The 17,751-nt window shown below is 50.1% G+C and overlaps 1 protein-coding gene across 1 annotated transcript; it reads left to right on the top strand.

Moving 5' to 3' along the window:
- Positions 1–1,226: 1,226 nt before the first annotated feature.
- On the top strand, positions 1,227–17,553 carry LOC134412796 (eosinophil peroxidase-like). The gene is made up of 14 exons (XM_063146808.1): positions 1,227–1,239; positions 1,394–1,468; positions 3,883–4,012; positions 4,589–4,764; positions 5,383–5,509; positions 5,726–5,855; positions 7,600–7,824; positions 8,352–8,670; positions 8,902–9,062; positions 10,803–11,058; positions 11,860–12,027; positions 13,527–13,764; positions 16,254–16,556; positions 17,538–17,553. The coding sequence occupies exons 1-14, from the start codon at positions 1,227–1,229 to the stop codon at positions 17,551–17,553; spliced, it is 2,337 nt and encodes a 778-aa protein (XP_063002878.1).
- Positions 17,554–17,751: the final 198 nt, after the last annotated feature.

Raw genomic sequence — 17,751 nt, 5'->3', positions numbered from 1 at the left:
GCGGGGGTTGAGGGGATGGTTTTGGGAAGCCACGCCCGCCCCCTCACTCCAGTGTCCTGGCTTTGCTTCAGCTGGGTGGGCACCCAGCCAAAACGAAGCCAGGACGCTGGGGCGGGCGGGTGGCTTCGGAACGGCGCGCCCAGAAGTCGCTCTCCCAGAGCAGCGTCTGGCCGGACATGCCGTTCCGAAGCTGCTCCACCCCACCCCAGCGTCCTGGCTTCGCTTCGGCTGGGCAGGCAAGATGGCGCCCCGTGCCCAGGTACGCTGGGGTGGGGGTGGGGGTGAAAGCAGCTCATCTGCGCGGCCCGGTTCTTAACAGGCCACGGACCAGTACTGGTCCTTGGCCTGGGGGTTGGGGACCCCTGACCTAGTGAATAACTGCAGGCTCAGCCTGACGGAATGGCATCTTACAGGCTGCTGAGACACTGAAGGAAACTGGATTTCTTGGCAGCCAGAGAGCAAGGAGGCCATGCCCACGTGCCGTCTCCTGTTCCTCCTCGCCACCACCGTTGTCTGGGCCGGAGCGAAAGGCAGTAAAACAAGCAGGGGCATTGGGGAAGAGGCGGAGCAACGCCAGGTGGCTCCTGTCAGTGGGGCCCCTCCTGAGCGGTGGGCCCTGGGCACATGCCCCACCATGCTGCCCGTCGACCCTGCCCCTGAGTGTTGGCCTTCAGAGTTCAGCTCCGTCCTCAGGGTGGGTCTAGAACAGCAGTGAGCAACTAGTGCCCCCACAGACCTTGAGCCAACATTGCCAACCGTGAAGAATCATGGGAGTTGTAGGCCAGAAGATCTGGTGGGGTCTGCGCTATTGTAGGACAATTCGGTTTTTTGAGTCTAACTTGTCTCAAAAGAGAAGCAGCCAACAGTAGGGTGACCCTATGGAAAGGAGGACTGGGCTCCTGTATCTTTACCAGTTGCACAGAAAAGGGAATTTCTGCAGGTGTCATTTGTAGGCATGTCACACCTGGTGAAATTCCTCTTCATCACAACAGTTAAAGCTGTAGGAGCCCTGCCCTCTTTTAAATCTGGTCACTCTACTATAGCTCCTGCAGCTTTAACTGTGGTGATGAAGAGGGGATTTCACCAGGTTCTCCATATATACAAACGACACCTGCTGAAAGTCCCTTTTCTATGCAACTGTTAAAGATACAGGAGCCCGGTCCTCCTTTCCATAGGGTCACCCTAGCCAACAGCCTCCAGGCTTTCAAACTAGTGCAAAAGAAGCCATGGGCCAGAAAGGTAATCCAGCCTCACAGAAGGTGGGGAAGGGGTGTGACACCCCGAATTTCGTTTGAGTGAGGGGCTTTCACCCTTCACAAGGACGACCTGAACCAAACGCCTTTTTTTGCGATCATTTGTGCATAACCCGGGTTCTCCTTGTGCTTTCTCCAAGGCATGAGAGTCCTCACGCTTGTAGCGTTCCTGGTGGCCGTGACGCCTCTGCGCGCCAGGGATCCTTCCCTCCGCTGTAAGTTCTCCTTCTCTTGCTTTGCAGTTGCTCTTTGGCATTGGTGGGGAACGGGGCGCGTTGTTGCAGGGGCCTCTTTCCGAGGGAGTGTTTTAAATTCCAGAACAGTCTGAAACATTTTGCAACCGGCTGTCAGAGCAACTGCCCCAGAACTATTTCAATTGCTTTGGTTGTGTGTCTGTGTGTGCACGTGTGTGTGTATAAATGGCTGCTGTTGTGGGCCCCCTTGGGATAATTCTGCTGACTTCCAAATGTGTGAAGAATTTTGTTCCAACTTGGCATGCAATGGTTGTACACAAAATGCTGCCCGCCCACCCCAGGGCCCGGGTCTGCCTGCGGCTACAGGCTACAATGCAGGTGCAATTTAAAGTAGGGTGACCATATTTTGGAAACCGAAAAGGAGGACAACATGGTCGACCCCCAAGGGGGCGTGTCTAGCATCAAGGGGGCGTGCCCACCCGAACATAGCCTTAGTCACATGTCTGATTTTACAGCACACATTTAAGACAAATCTGTTCTACAAAATAATTTTAAAACCTCAATTATTTAAAAAATCCTAAAAAATCAATGGATGAACGGATCTGTTTCAAATTTGGTATGGCTAAAGCTCTACCTAAAACCTATCATGGTGCAAAGTTTCATCTCTTTATCTTTAAAAATGGCGGAGTTATAAGCATTTTTGTTAATTCCCATTAGAGCTGCTCTTTGGCTGGGGAAGATTGGAAAAATACGGATTTCCCCTCCCCCTCCCGGATTTGTCACCAAAAACCCGGGCAAATCCGGTCATATGGTTACCCTAATTTAAAAGCATCCTCACCTTTTCATCTGTATACTGCTTTTCCCCAAAGTTGTGCCCCAATTGGCTCGCAACGTAACAAATGAACAACAATAAATGTAATTTACAAGGTCTCAAAACAGCAGTCGCTATAACAGCCTTCAATAAATGAAATAGAAAGAGTTACAAATAACCCGTAATGTTGGCAGACAAATACTTAGCAGAAGGGTAAATGTATATGAAATATCCAATAAAACAATACCAGTACACGAAACTTACCCGACAACTGAGCACTAAACAGGAGAGAAAGGATAAAGCATAGTACAAAAATCTTACCAAATATAAGTAGCGCTCCATTCCGCATGAGAAATGTTCACTGCAACAACTGAAAAATGGTTGCAATGTCCTCTTTGTTCTTGGCTCTGCATTATTATTATTATTTTTAAAATGTTTAAATAATTTTAAAGATATTTTAAAATGTATTCAGTAGTATATAGATCTATTAAATAAATTAATAAATAAAATGCTACAATCTGCTTTCTCAACCTTTCCCAGCCTGGCACTTTTGGACTATGGCTCCCATCATTTGAGGGCTGCCTGGGGCTCATGGGAATTGTAGTCCAAAACATCATGAGGGTGCCAGGCTGGGTGACGCTGTCCAACACCACTCCTTCCCTTGCCAAGAAGGGCTGGGGATATATATATAAAAAAGAGCAGACTTCTCTTGGGGAAACCATGACTAAGGTTGCCAACTTTTTAACCAGTCTTGGCTCCTGTGCCTTTAACTGCAGCTTGCTGTACATGCAGTAGCTGGTGACAATACTTCTGTTTGTGCCATGACAAAAGGTCACCTGTTTGTGCCATGACAAAAGGTCACCTTTTCGCCCAGGAAAGGTGAGGGTGCGTGCAGATTTCAACAGGATGGTCTGCTGCTAAAAGGCATAGGAGCAGGCTCAGCCAGATTTTTTACCGGTCAGTTGGCAAGACCCACTGCTATAAAGCTGCTATAAGACTGTTGGATAGCTTTGTAAAAATAGGTGTTGGGTTTTGACGGTATCATTTACCCTCTCTTCCTTTCCCCCTTTCGTATCGTGTCTTAGATTGCATGCCAAACGGTAAACTGCTTTGAATTCAGTGGGAGAAAAACAGCGCACAAATGTAGTTAATAATGATGATGATGATATAGAGATATGTCAAAGAAAGCCAGAGAAAATTTCGTTGGCATGTTGGGGGGACCTAGGCTCCATACTGTAGCCATATTTTCCTTATACTTTTACATTTTTAGGCTATCCATTACATTTTTGTTGTGGCCTTTGGCTCATACAATAAACAGGTGATCCTGATATTTAAGGAAGCGTTTTTGGCTTTTTGCTACGCAAAGCTGAACTCGGTTGTACAGAAAAGTGATTCTTTCTCTGCAATCCCAAAATACGCCCCCGAGGCAGACGGTCCCAAGAAAAGGAACAGCCTTCCTTTCGTCGCCATAGACCAGCTGGCGACGGGGTGTGTGTGTGTGGATGCTGGGAATTGCAGTCCAAGCCGTCTGGAGAGCACCCAGTTGGTGGAAAGCTGTGAAGGTCATAAACCGTGCGCCTTGATTTCAATATCCGAGGCCTGTGACGTGCATTTCTCCCTAAAGGGAAGCCCAAACAGAACGACCGCCTGCATGTCATAGCCGCTGCCAGGAAGCTGGGCACCTCGGCTCTTCTGAGGAGTGTGGAGAAAGCCAAGCAGCAAGTAAATGATGCTTATGAACGCGCCCAGGAAAGGTGAGGGTGTGCGCTGTGGCGCACAGCTGCCGCGGGTTTGGGTGGAGGGCGCTGATCCGGACGCGGGGAAGAGGTTCCGCGTCGAGCTGAATTGCAAGGGACGTAAGCTGCTGTCTGCGGGCATCTGGGTGCCTGCGGTTGCCAACTCTTCTCCTGACCCCTGCTCCTGTGCGTTTAACAGAAGCATGATGCACAGCCCTTAGCATGTGCTAATCGTCTTCCCACCCCCCGTGCCGTGTAAATTTCATATTATCGTTAGAAGTGCAGCAGTCCCTTTGGATGGAGAACCGGGTTCCGATCCGACGATTAGTCCAGGAAATGCAAATCAGGTCAAGTCACAAAACCAAAAGCAGAGCAAACTCCTCCACTGTTCCTAATTTGCCCCAGTCACTCCCTCTCAACCTAGCCTACCTCGCAGGGCTGTTGTGAGAATACAATGGAAGGGGGAGAGCAACAAAAATACCCTGAGCTCCTCACAGTAAGAGCTGGACGAATATATCAAGATCAAGGGCAGCTGCTGGGTGACGTTTTTTGTTTAATTGCTTCTCTCCCCCCCCCCCTTTTAAAACCCTCCAGCTTAAGGGAGAAACTGAGGACCAACAAAGTTACACCGGCAGACTTGATGATGCTCTTCAAGCAACCGGTGGGACAAACACTGGAGGTGGTCAAGGCCGCAGATTACTTGCACACCGCCTACGACCTCTTGAAAGAGAAACTGCGGTCCGCCAGCACGGAGGACTTCAACATCACGGGTAGGTTTGCAGGCCCACGGCGGCCCCCTCTGAAAGCGCCAGACAGGGACAGAAGAACCCCAAACCAGGGCTCTGAAAGAGGTTTGACCTCTGGATAACAAAAATAGAACGCACACACACACACACACACACACACACTGGCCGATTAGGGAACCCTCTAGACTTGTTCCTTGTTCTCAGGGCAAAGTTTGAATTCTAGGTCCGTGTCCGTTAATTGCCGACGGGGCAACCGGACACAGGGCAAGCGAGATGGGTTCTTGTTGTGCTGATGGAGCAGGTCCCATCATCCCCTGACTAGCGGTGATAAGAGTTGTGGTTCGACACATCTGCAGGACGCCGGCAATTGTGTTGTGGCGGCAGGATTCACGGGGTCACAGCCCTGACGCTCCGGGTTTCAGTCAGAACCAGGCTGAACTCTTAGGAGCTGTCCAAGGTGCCATGCAATCACACCTGGGGCAGAATTGCAGGTGAGCAGGTGACAGTCTGCAGGGCGCTCTATGTGGGGCTGCCCTTGAAGCTGCTCTGGAAACTGGAGCTCGTGCAGAATGCTGCAGCTCGGCTGTTGTCCGGAGCTGCCCCTTTCCATTGGGGAGACCTCAGCCCCTATTTCTCCTGCAGATGTGCTCAGCCGGGTCCAGCTGCAAACGATCTACAGAGCCACCGGGTGCGAACGGCAAGAAATGAGGACGGTCGTGTGTGACGAACAGAGCCCTTACCGGACCATTACGGGCGAATGCAATAACAGGTCTGACCCTCCGTCCTGGGATAGCCCGTTGGTCTAGCCCAATAGTGTTGAGATGTTTTGAACTTCAACTCCCAGCATCCCTGATGGGAGTTGATGTCGAAAACCTCTGGAGAGCTTCAGGTCGAGGAACGCTCCCCTCTTGACTGACGCCACTCTTTCTGCCTCGTAGAAAGAGCCACCTTTCACCCTACACTCGGCTTTTCTGACCCACTGCAGGAGAATTATCACCCTGGGGTCCAGCAACCGGCCCTACGCCCGGTGGCTTCTGCAAGAGTACGAGGACGGCGTCTCGCTCCCTCGTGGCTGGACGGAGACGAAGCGCTACAACGGCTTCCCTCTGCCCTCGGTGAGAAAACGGGGCCCCGTTCGGCCTTTCGTTTTTGGTGGTGTTCTTCTCATTTTTCAAGCTGGCCTTCTGGCCCTTCTTTTAGAGAGGAGAAAGACCCGGGTTTTAGGGGGAAAGAGAATAATCCGGGAGTTAACGGGGAGACACGGAGCATCAAGACAAAGGGGAGATTGAGAGACTCCGTTGAGAGCAGGAACGCAGCTAGAAACATTGTGCTAAGGGGGCCTTCTGTGTATGTCTCTCTGTGTGTAAGTGTGTGTGAATGCAGGATAGCCAACCCCTGAATACAGGTAGCACCTGGGGCCCTCCAAATATGTCAAACTACAACTCCCATCATCCCGGCCAACTGTTCCACTCCAGCCTTCCCCCCAGTTGTGTCAGACTACAAACCCCATCACCCCCAGACTAATGTTTCACTTCAGCCTCCCCCTCCAGATGTGTCAGACTACATCTCCCATCATCCCGGCCAAATGTTCCACTCCAGCCTTCCCCCCAGTTGTGTCAGACTACAACTCCCATCATCCCGGCCAAACTTCCACTCCAGCCTTCCCCCAGATATGTCAGACTACAACTCCCATCACCCCAGACAAATGTTTCACTTCAGCCTTCCCCCTCCAGATGTGTCAGACTACATCTCCCATCATCCCTGGCCAACTGTCTTTGTGCTCCTTGCTCAGAGCAACTCACGGCAGGAGGAGACTAACTTCTTCAGGAGACATGGGGTCGAATCCTGCCGCAGGATGTGGGACAATTTCGGTTTTACTCTCACGACGTATGAGTGGGCCATTCGAAGCTCTAAAAGCCAGCACTACCACGCAGCGGTCCAAAGCCTTCACCAATCGTTGAAGACGACGGACTCGCATTTGACTCGTTCCCAATTCCTAGTTCAATTGGCGCAAATTTCCCCCGGAAACCGAACCGGCCCCACAATTCGTCTAGGGAGGACAGGTGTGCAAATTTGGGGAGATGGGCGCAAAACTCCCATTTGATCACTGCTCGGTCTGCTCGGGTTTCCCGTTTGTGCAGAGTGAGCAACGAGCACACACGCAAAGCTAACTGGGGATGCTGGGACGTGTAGTCTACACACCTCTGGAGGGCACCAAGTTAAGGAAGGTTGATCTACTCCTTCCACTTGGCCCTGAAGAGTGTGACTCCTTAAAACAAGGTCGGACAATCTGAACACCGCAGTCCTTTAATATTCCTCGCCACCCACGTACCCCAAAATGCCTTGGCTGTTCCATCGTCCAGTCTTGAAGGGAGACATGAGAGCACTCTTCAAATACTTGAAAGGTTGTCACAGAGAGGAGGGCCAGGATCTCTTCTCGATCCTCCCAGAGTGCAGGACACGGAATAACGGGCTCAAGTGACAGGAAGCCAGATTCTGGCTGGACATCAGGAAAAACTTCCTGACTGTTAGAGCAGTGCGACAATGGAATCAGCTACCTAGGGAGGTTGTGGGCTCTCCCAGCCTAGAGGCCTTCAAGAGGCAGCTGGACAACCCTCTGTCAGGGATGCTTTAGGGTGGATTCCTGCATTGAGCAGGGGGTTGGATTCGATGGCCTTAGAGGCCCCTTCCAACTCTACAATTCTATAATTCTATGAGTGCTACGGCAGTGATGGCTGGACAGTCAGAGACACGTCTCCTCTCATCCATATAGATTGATGTGGCGTGGCTTTTCCTTTGCCCTCCGCAACGCCGCGCCTCTTGCTGAGCAACTCCCCCTCGCTCACTCCCCCGCTGCAGGTCCGGCTGGTCTCCAACGAAATCGTCCGCTACCCCAACCAAATCAGGCTGCAGCAGCAGCCGCAGCAGCCGCCCCCCATCCAACCCATCACCGACGACAGCTCCCGGTCGGTCTTCTTCATGCAGTGGGGTCAATTTATCGACCACGATATGGACTTCGGACCCTCCGTGACGCCGCTGTGTGGTTCAGAATGTGCCAAGACCCCGTCGTGCTTCCCCATCAAGGTGGGTGGAACTCCAGGAGTGCTCATGGTACGGGCATCTCCTTGGAGATCAGGGCTGGCGTTGGGGTTGCAGCTGGCCTTCAAGAGGCAGCTGGACAACCCTCTGTCAGGGATGCTTTAGGGTGGATTCCTGCCTGGGACTGAGAGAAAGGCCTCCCCAGAAGATCTCAGAGCACGGGCAGGCTCATAGGGGAGAATGTGGTCTTTCAGATAACCTGGGCCCCTTTCATAGAATCACAGAACAGCAGAGTCGGAAGGGGCCTATAAGGCCATCGAGTCCAACCCCCTGCTCAAGGCAGGAATCCACCCTACAGCATCCCTGACAGCAGCCCCAGGGCTGCAACAGCCCCCTTAATGGGACGTTACTGGGAGGTGTGCGTAAAGTCCACAGCAGTGATGGTCACAGATTTAAGGTCACATGTCGTTCTGCTTTAAGATGCTGAAGGACATGAATTCAGCTCGTTCTCAATCTAGGGAGGGGGGCGGATTTCATCTGGGCAGCGCTAAAGACCTTTTTATTTTCCCCAGCTCCCTCCCAATGACCCCAAGCTAGAACAGGGCTGCTGCATCCCCTTCACCCGCTTGGCCCCCGCATGTAACGGCGGCTACGCCATCCGGAACCAGATCGATGCGCTCACGCCTTTCATCGACGCCAGCCAGGTGTATGCCAGCGAAGTGGATTGGGCCCTGCAGTTGAGAAACCTGTCCAATGACCTGGGGCTGCTGGCTGTCAACAACCGAACCACAGATCGGGGGCTGGCCTTGCTCCCATTTGGCACCCCGAAAGGCTTCCCGGATAACTGCCATTTGAGCAATCCAGCAAAGAACGTTGGATGTTTTAATGCAGGTAAATCATAGCATCGTAGAGTTGGAAGGGATCTTGGAGACTGTCTACATCGGGGTTGGGGGGGGGGTACGCTAGATTTCCAGACGCAAGGGTAGCATCGGGTGTCTGCCACAGTGACGGGAGGCGCGCACGTGCAGGCAAGCACATATGCACGCACGCACCACTGTGTGCGCGGCCCCACCCCTGGCTGGCTGGGTGTGACGCCCCCGTCTTCCTTCTGGGTTTTGAAAGGGGACAACCGGGTCAACGAGATGCCGGGTCTGATAGCCCTGCAGACGCTTTTCATGCGGGAGCACAACCGCCTGGCCACGGAGCTGAAGAGGATGAATCCGCAATGGAACGGGACTGTTCTCTACCAAGAGGCCCGGAAAATCGTGGGAGCGGAAATACAGGTACCTTCAGGGAGCGGCTGCACCCGGCGTGGGGAAGGCAGGCAGGGAGGCAGATGTTTTGTCCAGCTGTGGGGCCGGTTCGGAAGGGGTCTCGCCGAGTTCGGAGATCGGAAGGCACGGAATCGCGGGAGCTCAAAACGGGAAGGATTCCCCGTCCCGATCTGAGCCCGGACCCACTTCAGGCCCGGCTACTATTATTTGTTGTTGTCATTATTTTAGTAATTGACGAATATATTAATATTACTATGTTAGTAATATTAATAATGATATTAGTACTATTACTAATTATTACTAATATTAAGTTATTAGTAATAATATTTTCATATCACCTCTTAAGAAAAGAAAAGAAAACATTGTCCAGGCAGCTTACAAATAAAAACAAACCGCTATTGAGTTCACCAGCTTTACTTGTGAGTTCGCGAAAACTTTCCTCTGTGAAGCACAGGGCCAGTGAGAGTGAAGGCATGCTAGGCACAGAGGCCTTGCTGGCAGGACCGGCACCCAGGACCGGCCTGGTTGGGCAACTGGCTATGCGCCACACACCCTAGCAGGGGCCCACTGACAAGAGTGCCCCGTGGAGGCACATTGTGAAGAACGCAACTTTCATTTCTCTTCCCTGTTCCACTACCCTTCCGTGCTTTACACATGCTTTACGTACGCTTTACATACGCTTTACACATGCTTTACACACACTTTACACACACTTTACACATGCTTTACACATACTTTACACATGCTTTACACACACTTTACACACACTTTACACACACTTTACACATGCTTTCACATTCCTGATACGTTAGAGCAACCTGTTTGCCAATCCCATTTTTCAAAAAAGAAAAGAAAAGAAGAAAAGAGCCTCTGAGCATGCACAATTCCACATTTTAAACCCAATTCCCTCGCGGCACCATCAAGAAAATGCCGTTTGCTTCTGCTGCCCCAAATAACACATTTACTTGGGAATAAGCACCATTTTGTTGCAGAAAACGCAAAAAAGTATCTTTAAAGTAAAAATAATAACATTGACGACTGTAACCATTTGTATGATTGACCGGCTGCCCCTCCCCCCAGCTATGTGGGGCGGAGTTTGATGAACTTTCGTCAGATTCCCCCCCTTCCCAGAACTCTATTCCGTCTTCCCCAGCTGGCCAACTCGGTCCCCAGAGAAGCAGGTGGGCTGGCAGAATTTCCGCTTTTTTTTAAAAAAAAATGGGTGGCAATAGACATTTGCGCAAAGTGCAATTTCCATATTTGCGCAGAATTTGGTTGTGATATGCATAATTTGCACTTGCAATTTGCGCAATTTGCAGTTGCAAATTGTTGGAGGGGTTTATAATTCACAAAGAAAAGAAAATTAAAACCTGGTGAAAAGTCCCTAGAATTCGGGCAAAATTCGGGCAAAACGTGCAGTTCAGCTCGGAAATGCAAACCGAGTCGGGCACGCCACGGAAGTCCGGGAAGCCGCTAAAGGGCCAGATTTCCTGACCGCTGACACCTCGTTTGCCTCTGCCACGATCACCTGCTGCACTCTGGGTGGTCACTTGTGGGCGCCCTAGGCTGGGGGAGGGGGTCATCCATGGACCTCAGCCGCAAAGACCAGCCATAACAGTACCCCAAAGCCTGTGGGTAGCAATGAGTCAGGCAAAATCAAGGCCGTTCAAAGGACAGCATTCCCTGCTGTGGCCAGGGGGTGCATTTAATGCGGGGTGTCTCTTCGCTCGTTTTCTCCTTGTGCTCCAGATCATTACCTTCAATGAGCACCTGCCCTTACTTCTGGGCAATACGTTCTCTCGGAACAGCCAAAGAGCCCCGAACCGCTACCGGGGCTACAACGAGTCCGTGGACCCCCGAATCGCCAGTGTTTTCACAATTGCTTTTCGTTTCGGCCACACTTCCGTGCGGCCCAGCGTGTTTCGCTTGGACGCTCAATACCGAGTCATGAACGAATCGCGGCTAGAGGATGAGTTCCTTGCGACTTGGAGGATCGTACAGAGCGGTAAGGTCCCTTCCAGACGCGAGCACTCCGGGGCCGTCACCGTGAACCCCTTCCTCGCCCACAACCGTGAGAGCCTTTTTTGGCTGAATGGCGGCATAAAAATCCTTAAATAAATAAATAAATAAATAAACCGTATCACGGGTGAAAGAAGAAAGCTACAGGCACGTGGCACCTTCCAAAGGGCATTAATCCAGGACATTAATCCGTACAGTTCTAACCGCAAAATTAATGCACCCTTGCTAGCAACAAAGTGAGCCAAGTTTTCTTGCTGGTCCAAGGCCTGGACCTTCCCGGGTCAAATGCAATCAGCAACTACTCATTTCACACTACCAGGACTCCTAATGAGCCACAGGGTCACATTTATTGGAGAGATCTGGTGAGATGTGACGGGGCGACCGCCCACATGTTTTCAAGCTTAGAAGTGCAGCAATGAGGACTAGAAACTTGATTTTAAAAAGAGAGAGAGAGAGAGAAAAGGCGGCTGATCCTAAAATCTAGAATTGTAAGGATCTTTAGAGGTCATTTAGTCCAACCCCCTGCTCTGTGCAGGACCTGCAGTGTGGGATGCAGTAACAGCCGCTAATGTAGGAGATCTCAACAATTCCAACTCCCTGGTGGTGAGGAAGTCTTACCAGTAGAAGCTGGTGGCTCCCATGTCCATGGGGCATTGAATCCTCTCTGGGTTTCAGTCAGAACTCTAAAGGAGTTCTCCAAGGTCCCTCCAGTGATTCTTAGCGTTAAGACATTTCTCTTAATGTTCAGCTGTCTTTGTGAGTCACTTACAGGCATTCGCCCTTACAGGCATTGACCCGGTGCTGCGCGGCCTCATGGCCAGACCGGCAAAACTGTTGAAACAAAACCAGATAGCCGTGGACGCAATAAGGAATGATCTTTTTAGAGTTCTCGTGAAGGTTGGACTGGATTTACTCTCCTTGAACATGCAGCGTGGCCGAGATATTGGCCTTTCAGGTAACGAGTGCGGGTCATGCCTAGCTGCCGGAAGGGCTGCTGGCAAATGTCTGGAGATGGGGATTGTTACTAAATAACCAAACCTGGACTACTGAATTGATTTTTCCTCTTCCCTCCCAATGCCTTTTCCTTGTGTGTTGTGCCCTTTTCTTTTCTTTTTTAGATTTTAACTCACGTAAGCTCTTGTTTGGCTGAAGGCCGAGATATTTTTAAGTCTTTAATAAATAAATAAATATTTAAAGGCTGTTTGTTCCTGCCCTGGTCCCACGGAACGAAAATCATGGCCCTTTTAGGAGGCTGATGAGGGTGCTGTGATCGACATTTCAGTTCTTCTTCACTGGCAAAATAACTGCAGTTGTGATGTGGGTGAGGGGATCTTCCGTGAATTGGGGTTCCAGTCTGCACATAGAGGCACCCAGCATCCTCCAGGGAGTTTATTCACTGGAGGCCACGTAGCCCTGAATTTTGAGAGAGTGGGCAGGACCACTGTCACCTGGTTGTAGAAAACGGCGTCTTCTGGGTGACCAGATTTAGGAAGCCAAAAAACAGAACTTTCCCCTCCTTGCGCCCACTCCTCCCCCACCCCGCTCCAATCGGGTCCTTTTCTATAATATCTGGGAATTATACACATCTCTGGAAAGCGCGGCATTCCCCTGCCACGCTAATGCTGGCCTGAAAGGAGAAAGCGTGTAATTCCCGGACACTATAGAAAACTAAAGGGGGGGAAAACCTGACACTCAGGATAGAACAAAAAACCAGACAAATCTGGGGAAATCCTGACAGGTGGTCACCCTATGGATCTGGTGGATTGTGCCCCAGAGATAAGTTCTGCCTGCCTTCCTGCCTGCAAGCCTCATCAAAAATCCCAGAGTGGTCACAGTTGGGTTAATCCCTTGCAGCAAAGCTAGGACAAAGCCTTCGAGCACCTTAAAGGCCGGCAGGTTTATTATAGCCCTTACTCAGGCTCCCCAACCTGATGCCCACCAGAGGGGTCAGACGAAAACCTCTAGCAACCCCTAGCTAGCCAGGCTCCAGGTTGGAGAAGTCTGACAGAAGCGTTTTTGGCTTACGGATGCCATGATAAATTTGTTATGAAACTGTGGGCCACGGTCTACCTGCGGGCAGCAATGCAGCACCCACCCCACCCCATGTCTGAACAGAGAGCTGAACTATGGAACTCCCTGCTGCAAGGAAATCACTACGGCAAAGAAGTTAGCCGTTGCTAGCGAGCGATTAGGTACCCGTAGGAAATGTTACCAGTTCCCGCGAGTTGAGAATGCCGCCATTTCGTGACGGGTGGGCCCCAGTCATGTTCAGCTGTCACAAGGGAGCCCACAAGACAGAAGATTTGAGAATCCCTGCGTGAGTCTTTAAAGTGCCACAAGACCCTTCGCTGCTTTCGTTGCAACCCGGGTGCCTCGTAACCCATTGCAAGGGGTCTGCTCAGGCAAGGGAATTTGGATTTCATCAACCGTTTCCCCGTTCCTCTTACTCAATAGGTTATAATGCTTGGAGACAGTTCGCCGGTCTCTCGCAGCCTAAGAATGAGGCTGAGCTGGCTGCAGTGTTGCGCAATCCCTCGTTAGCCAAGAAGTTCATTGAGCTGTACGGGACGCCCGACAACATTGACCTGTGGATTGGGGGGGTGGCTGAGCCCTTGGTAACCAACGGCAGAGTCGGACCCCTCTTGGCCAGTATCATTGGGAAACAGTTCCAGAACATCCGGGATGGAGACAGGTGAGTAAACGAAGAAAGCCCAGAGTTCCAAAAACACGGGTGGGTACCTTCGGAGGCTCCTGGGGGGGATTCAATGCCCCCCTGCAGAACTACCCCAGGGGCTTCACCGCTACGACCTCACGCAGCGGCATCAAAACAATCAGCATTTTCCTGCCGAATTTCGGCAGCAAACTGTGGCAGCGGGGGCTGAAATGGCCCACTTTACAAGGCCAGCCTGCAACACTGTGCTGCCTGAGGCAGAGTAGCACGTGGTGCCCCACACCCACCCAAATCGGGCTCAAGTGACAGGAAGCCAGATTCCGGCTGGACATCAGGAAAAGCATCCTGACTGTTAGAGCAGTACGACAATGGAACCCGTTACCCAGGGAGGTTGTGGGCTCTCCCACACTAGAGGCCTTCAAGAGGCAGCTGGACAACCCTCTGTCAGGCATGCTTTAGGGTGGATTCCTGCATTGAGCAGGGGGTTGGACTGGATGGCCTTAGAGGCCCCTTCCAATTCTACTATTCTATGATTCTATCTATGATTCTAAGTCAAGGTGATTCTAAGTCAAAGCCGGCCATATTATTGTGGCACATACATCCCATAAAAGCACCTCTGTATCCCTGGCGGCAGAAACACAAAAATAACAACCAACAATTCACTGCTCTTTGATGATGCCCCCAAATATGTTGCCCAAGGTGATTGCTACACTCTGCCTCATGGGAGGGCTGGCCCTGCAATTTTAGCTTTCAATCAAGGCTTTAAATTTAGTGGCAAACCTCGGGTGGTTTTGCCACACACCCCACCCCCACCCCCGGTGCAGCAGTGCTTGTTAACCACACCACAATCGTGCGAAACGGGTCACTCTTTCCCTGATAACTTTGTCCGGTGATGTAGTGGAGGTTCGAGGTCAAAGCTCCCGGAGTATATTTGAATAGCAGAGACAATTAGTACAGTAGCCAGTGCGTGGGTGTGTGGAGGGAGAGAATAGCTTTTCCCCAGAACGATAAATTGCGGCAAGGATTTTGTGGTGGCATAGTCTGGAACGGTGAAAAGGAGGGAGAATGCAAAGGACGTATTGCTTTGTATCTATAAACCCTTTGCATCCCGAGAACCGGTTCCTCCCTTCTTCTTCTTTTCTTTCTCCCCCCCCCCCCACCTTCGGGATCTTATTCTAGTTTCATTGAATCTTCTGGAGGTGTTCTTCCGCTCCCTTTTAAAAATACATATTCTAGGAACAATTTCCATATCTCTTCAAAATCGTTGTTTTTTGTTATCCCCCTTCTAAATCTAATGTTACATTTTATTTATTTATTTATTTATTTATTACATTTTTATACCACCCAATAGCCGAAGCTCTCTGGGCGGTTCACAAAAATTAAAACCATCATAAAACAACCAACAAATACAAAATATTATATATACTAATATATATACAATATATATATATATTAGTATACAATATATACTAATGTTACATGTTAACTTATCATTTACAGCAATAGCCCATATTTCTTTATACCAATCTTTATACCAACACTTGAGAACTACAAACTCAATCACTGCTTTTAAAACTCAGCTAAAAACTTTTCTTTTCCCTATAGCCTTCAAATATTGAGTTTGTTCTGACTCTATACTGTTAGCTTCACCCTACCCGGTGCCTGTTTGCATTCTCCTTCCCTCTTTATTGTTTACTACAACTTATTAGATTGTAAGCCTACGCGGCAGGGTCCTGCTATTTACTGTGTTCTCTGTACAGCACCATGTACATTGATGGTGCTATATAAATAAATAAATAAATAATAATAATAATAATAATAATAATAATAATAATATCATAAACTCCTTGAACCTTCCAATTTCTGGATATCATTAACCTTGCAGCTGTTGACAAGTTCGTTATTAATTCTTTTCCCATCTGATTACATTTAAGATTTCCATACATTGATAATAATGCTACACTTGGTGTTTCTTCTAAATTCATTCCAGTTATTTCATTTATTTCTCTATACACCCTTTTCCATAATTTTTGTACATGTTCACAATTGCACCACATATGTATATACGTTCCCTTCTCCTGACATCCTCTCCAACAAAGTGGTGAGTTCTCTTTATTTATTAAGTTTAATTTTATTGGGGTTAGATACCACCTCCAAATTATCTCATAATAATTTTCTTTTATCCTTACGGACGTATTTTTCAACACCCTTTGTTTCCATAACCTCCCCCAGTCCTGTTGCTCTATTTTCTCATTCATATCCGTTTCCCATACCATCCTTCTTTTCACCTGACTTTCGTTTTTGGTTTTTCGTAGTCTGGAACGGGCAATTAGGACTCGTCAGCGGTGCTGCCTGCGTTTTGGAGGGTGGGAGCAGGGCAATGAGGAGCCCACGATGCGTGGCTGCACTCCAAGGCGTCCCACGACAGCTCTGGTTTTGTCCCTGCCGGCATCGCTCCGAAGCTCTGGGAAGCGGAGGCTCACGGGGTCCCCTGTTCTGCTTCCTTCCAGGTTCTGGTGGGAGAATCCCGGCGTGTTCACCCCGGCGCAGCGCAAAGCTCTGACCCAAGTCAGTTTGCCTCGCATCATCTGTGACAACACCAACATCCGAGAGGTGCCCCGCTTCATTTTCCGGGCCAACCAGTATCCCCGCGATTTTGTCAACTGCAACACCATCCCGAGGCTCAGCCTCTTCCCCTGGAAGGCCAAATGTGAGTCCAGCGGCTTGGTTCCTGCAGACCTCCCCCACACCTGCGCATTAATAAGGCGCAAAACTAAGACTGCGCAGTGGCGGCGAAGCCATTCTGGGCTTCAGTCAGAACCATCCAGAACTCTTAAAGAGCTATCCAAGGCGGATAAGGTCCAGCACTTTGCGTAGCTCCCTTAAGAGTTTTCGCTGGTTCTGATTGAAACCCAGAATGGAAAAGCCCTATGAGGAGGGATGGAAAGAACTGGGCCTGTTTAGCCTGGAGATGAGAAGATTGAGGGGAGACATGAGAGCACTCTTCAAATACTTGAAAGGTTGTCACACAGAGGAGGGCCAGGATCTCTTCTCGATCCTCCCAGAGTGCAGGACACGGAATAACGGGCTCAAGTTAAAGGAAGCCAGATTCCGGCTGGACATCAGGAAAAACTTCCTGTTAGAGCAGTATGACAATGGAACCAGTGACCTAGGGAGGTTGTGGGCTCTCCCACACTAGAGGCCTTCAAGAGGCAGCTGGACAACCATTTGAGGTGGATTCCTGCACTGAGCAGGGGGTTGGAGCTCATGAGATCTCTAGAACAGGATTAGGCCAGCCTCCCATAACACCTTGCTCCCTCGATGCATTGGACTCCCATCAGGATGGCTGGGGATGATGGGACCTGTAGTCCAGCACAGTGGGAGACCAGCTTGGACACCTACCCTATTTCTTCGATTCTAAGACGCCCTTTTCCCTCCATATAAACATCTCTAGAAAAGGGGTGCGCCTTAGAATCGCGGGTGTTTTTTTTTCTGTTGGTGGTACTGAAATTAGTGTGCGTCTTGCAATCGAAGAGATATGGTATATAAAAGCTAGACCTACTGAATGATGGTAAAATGCAACAGTCTCTGCAGAGAGAGACCTTTTATCTTGGCATGTCACCTTCACTGTCTTTCTACCCTGTTTGTGAGCACCATCTGGCCGGCGGGCGGCCGTTGGTCTCATCCGGCGAGGCTCTTTTTGACCCGTGCAAGATGTGGCGACCAAATTTCCCACCCAGTAGAAAGCACCTCCCTTTAATTGCATTCCCCCCCACACCCTCTTCCATCCGCAGGAGAACGCTCTTCTGAGGCTTCGGCTGTTACCCATTCCTGTTGACACCCCTATGAAGACGCGCTTTCATTCTGCTGCAGCTCAAGTTTTCCACCTGGATTTATTCCTCTTTTATGTTTTGCAAGGGAGAGGGGCGCTCTCCAACCTTGCTGCTGCTCTTTTCTCTCCTTTCTTTTTGGCTGTAAGGAGCCAGGTTAAAATATTTGCCCGTAATC

This window comes from Elgaria multicarinata, chromosome 22 (genome assembly GCF_023053635.1).
Source record: "Elgaria multicarinata webbii isolate HBS135686 ecotype San Diego chromosome 22, rElgMul1.1.pri, whole genome shotgun sequence".
Lineage (NCBI taxonomy): Eukaryota > Metazoa > Chordata > Lepidosauria > Squamata > Anguidae > Elgaria > Elgaria multicarinata.
This window is presented reverse-complemented; position numbering and strand designations above follow the sequence as displayed.

Excerpts from the sequence above, each read along its gene's own strand:
- LOC134412796 (XM_063146808.1), top strand. Across the intron at positions 1,469-3,882 it reads CAGGGATCCTTCCCTCCGCT|GGAAGCCCAAACAGAACGAC; the intron begins GTAAGTTCTCCT and ends TTCTCCCTAAAG. Across the intron at positions 7,825-8,351 it reads CGTCGTGCTTCCCCATCAAG|CTCCCTCCCAATGACCCCAA; the intron begins GTGGGTGGAACT and ends TATTTTCCCCAG.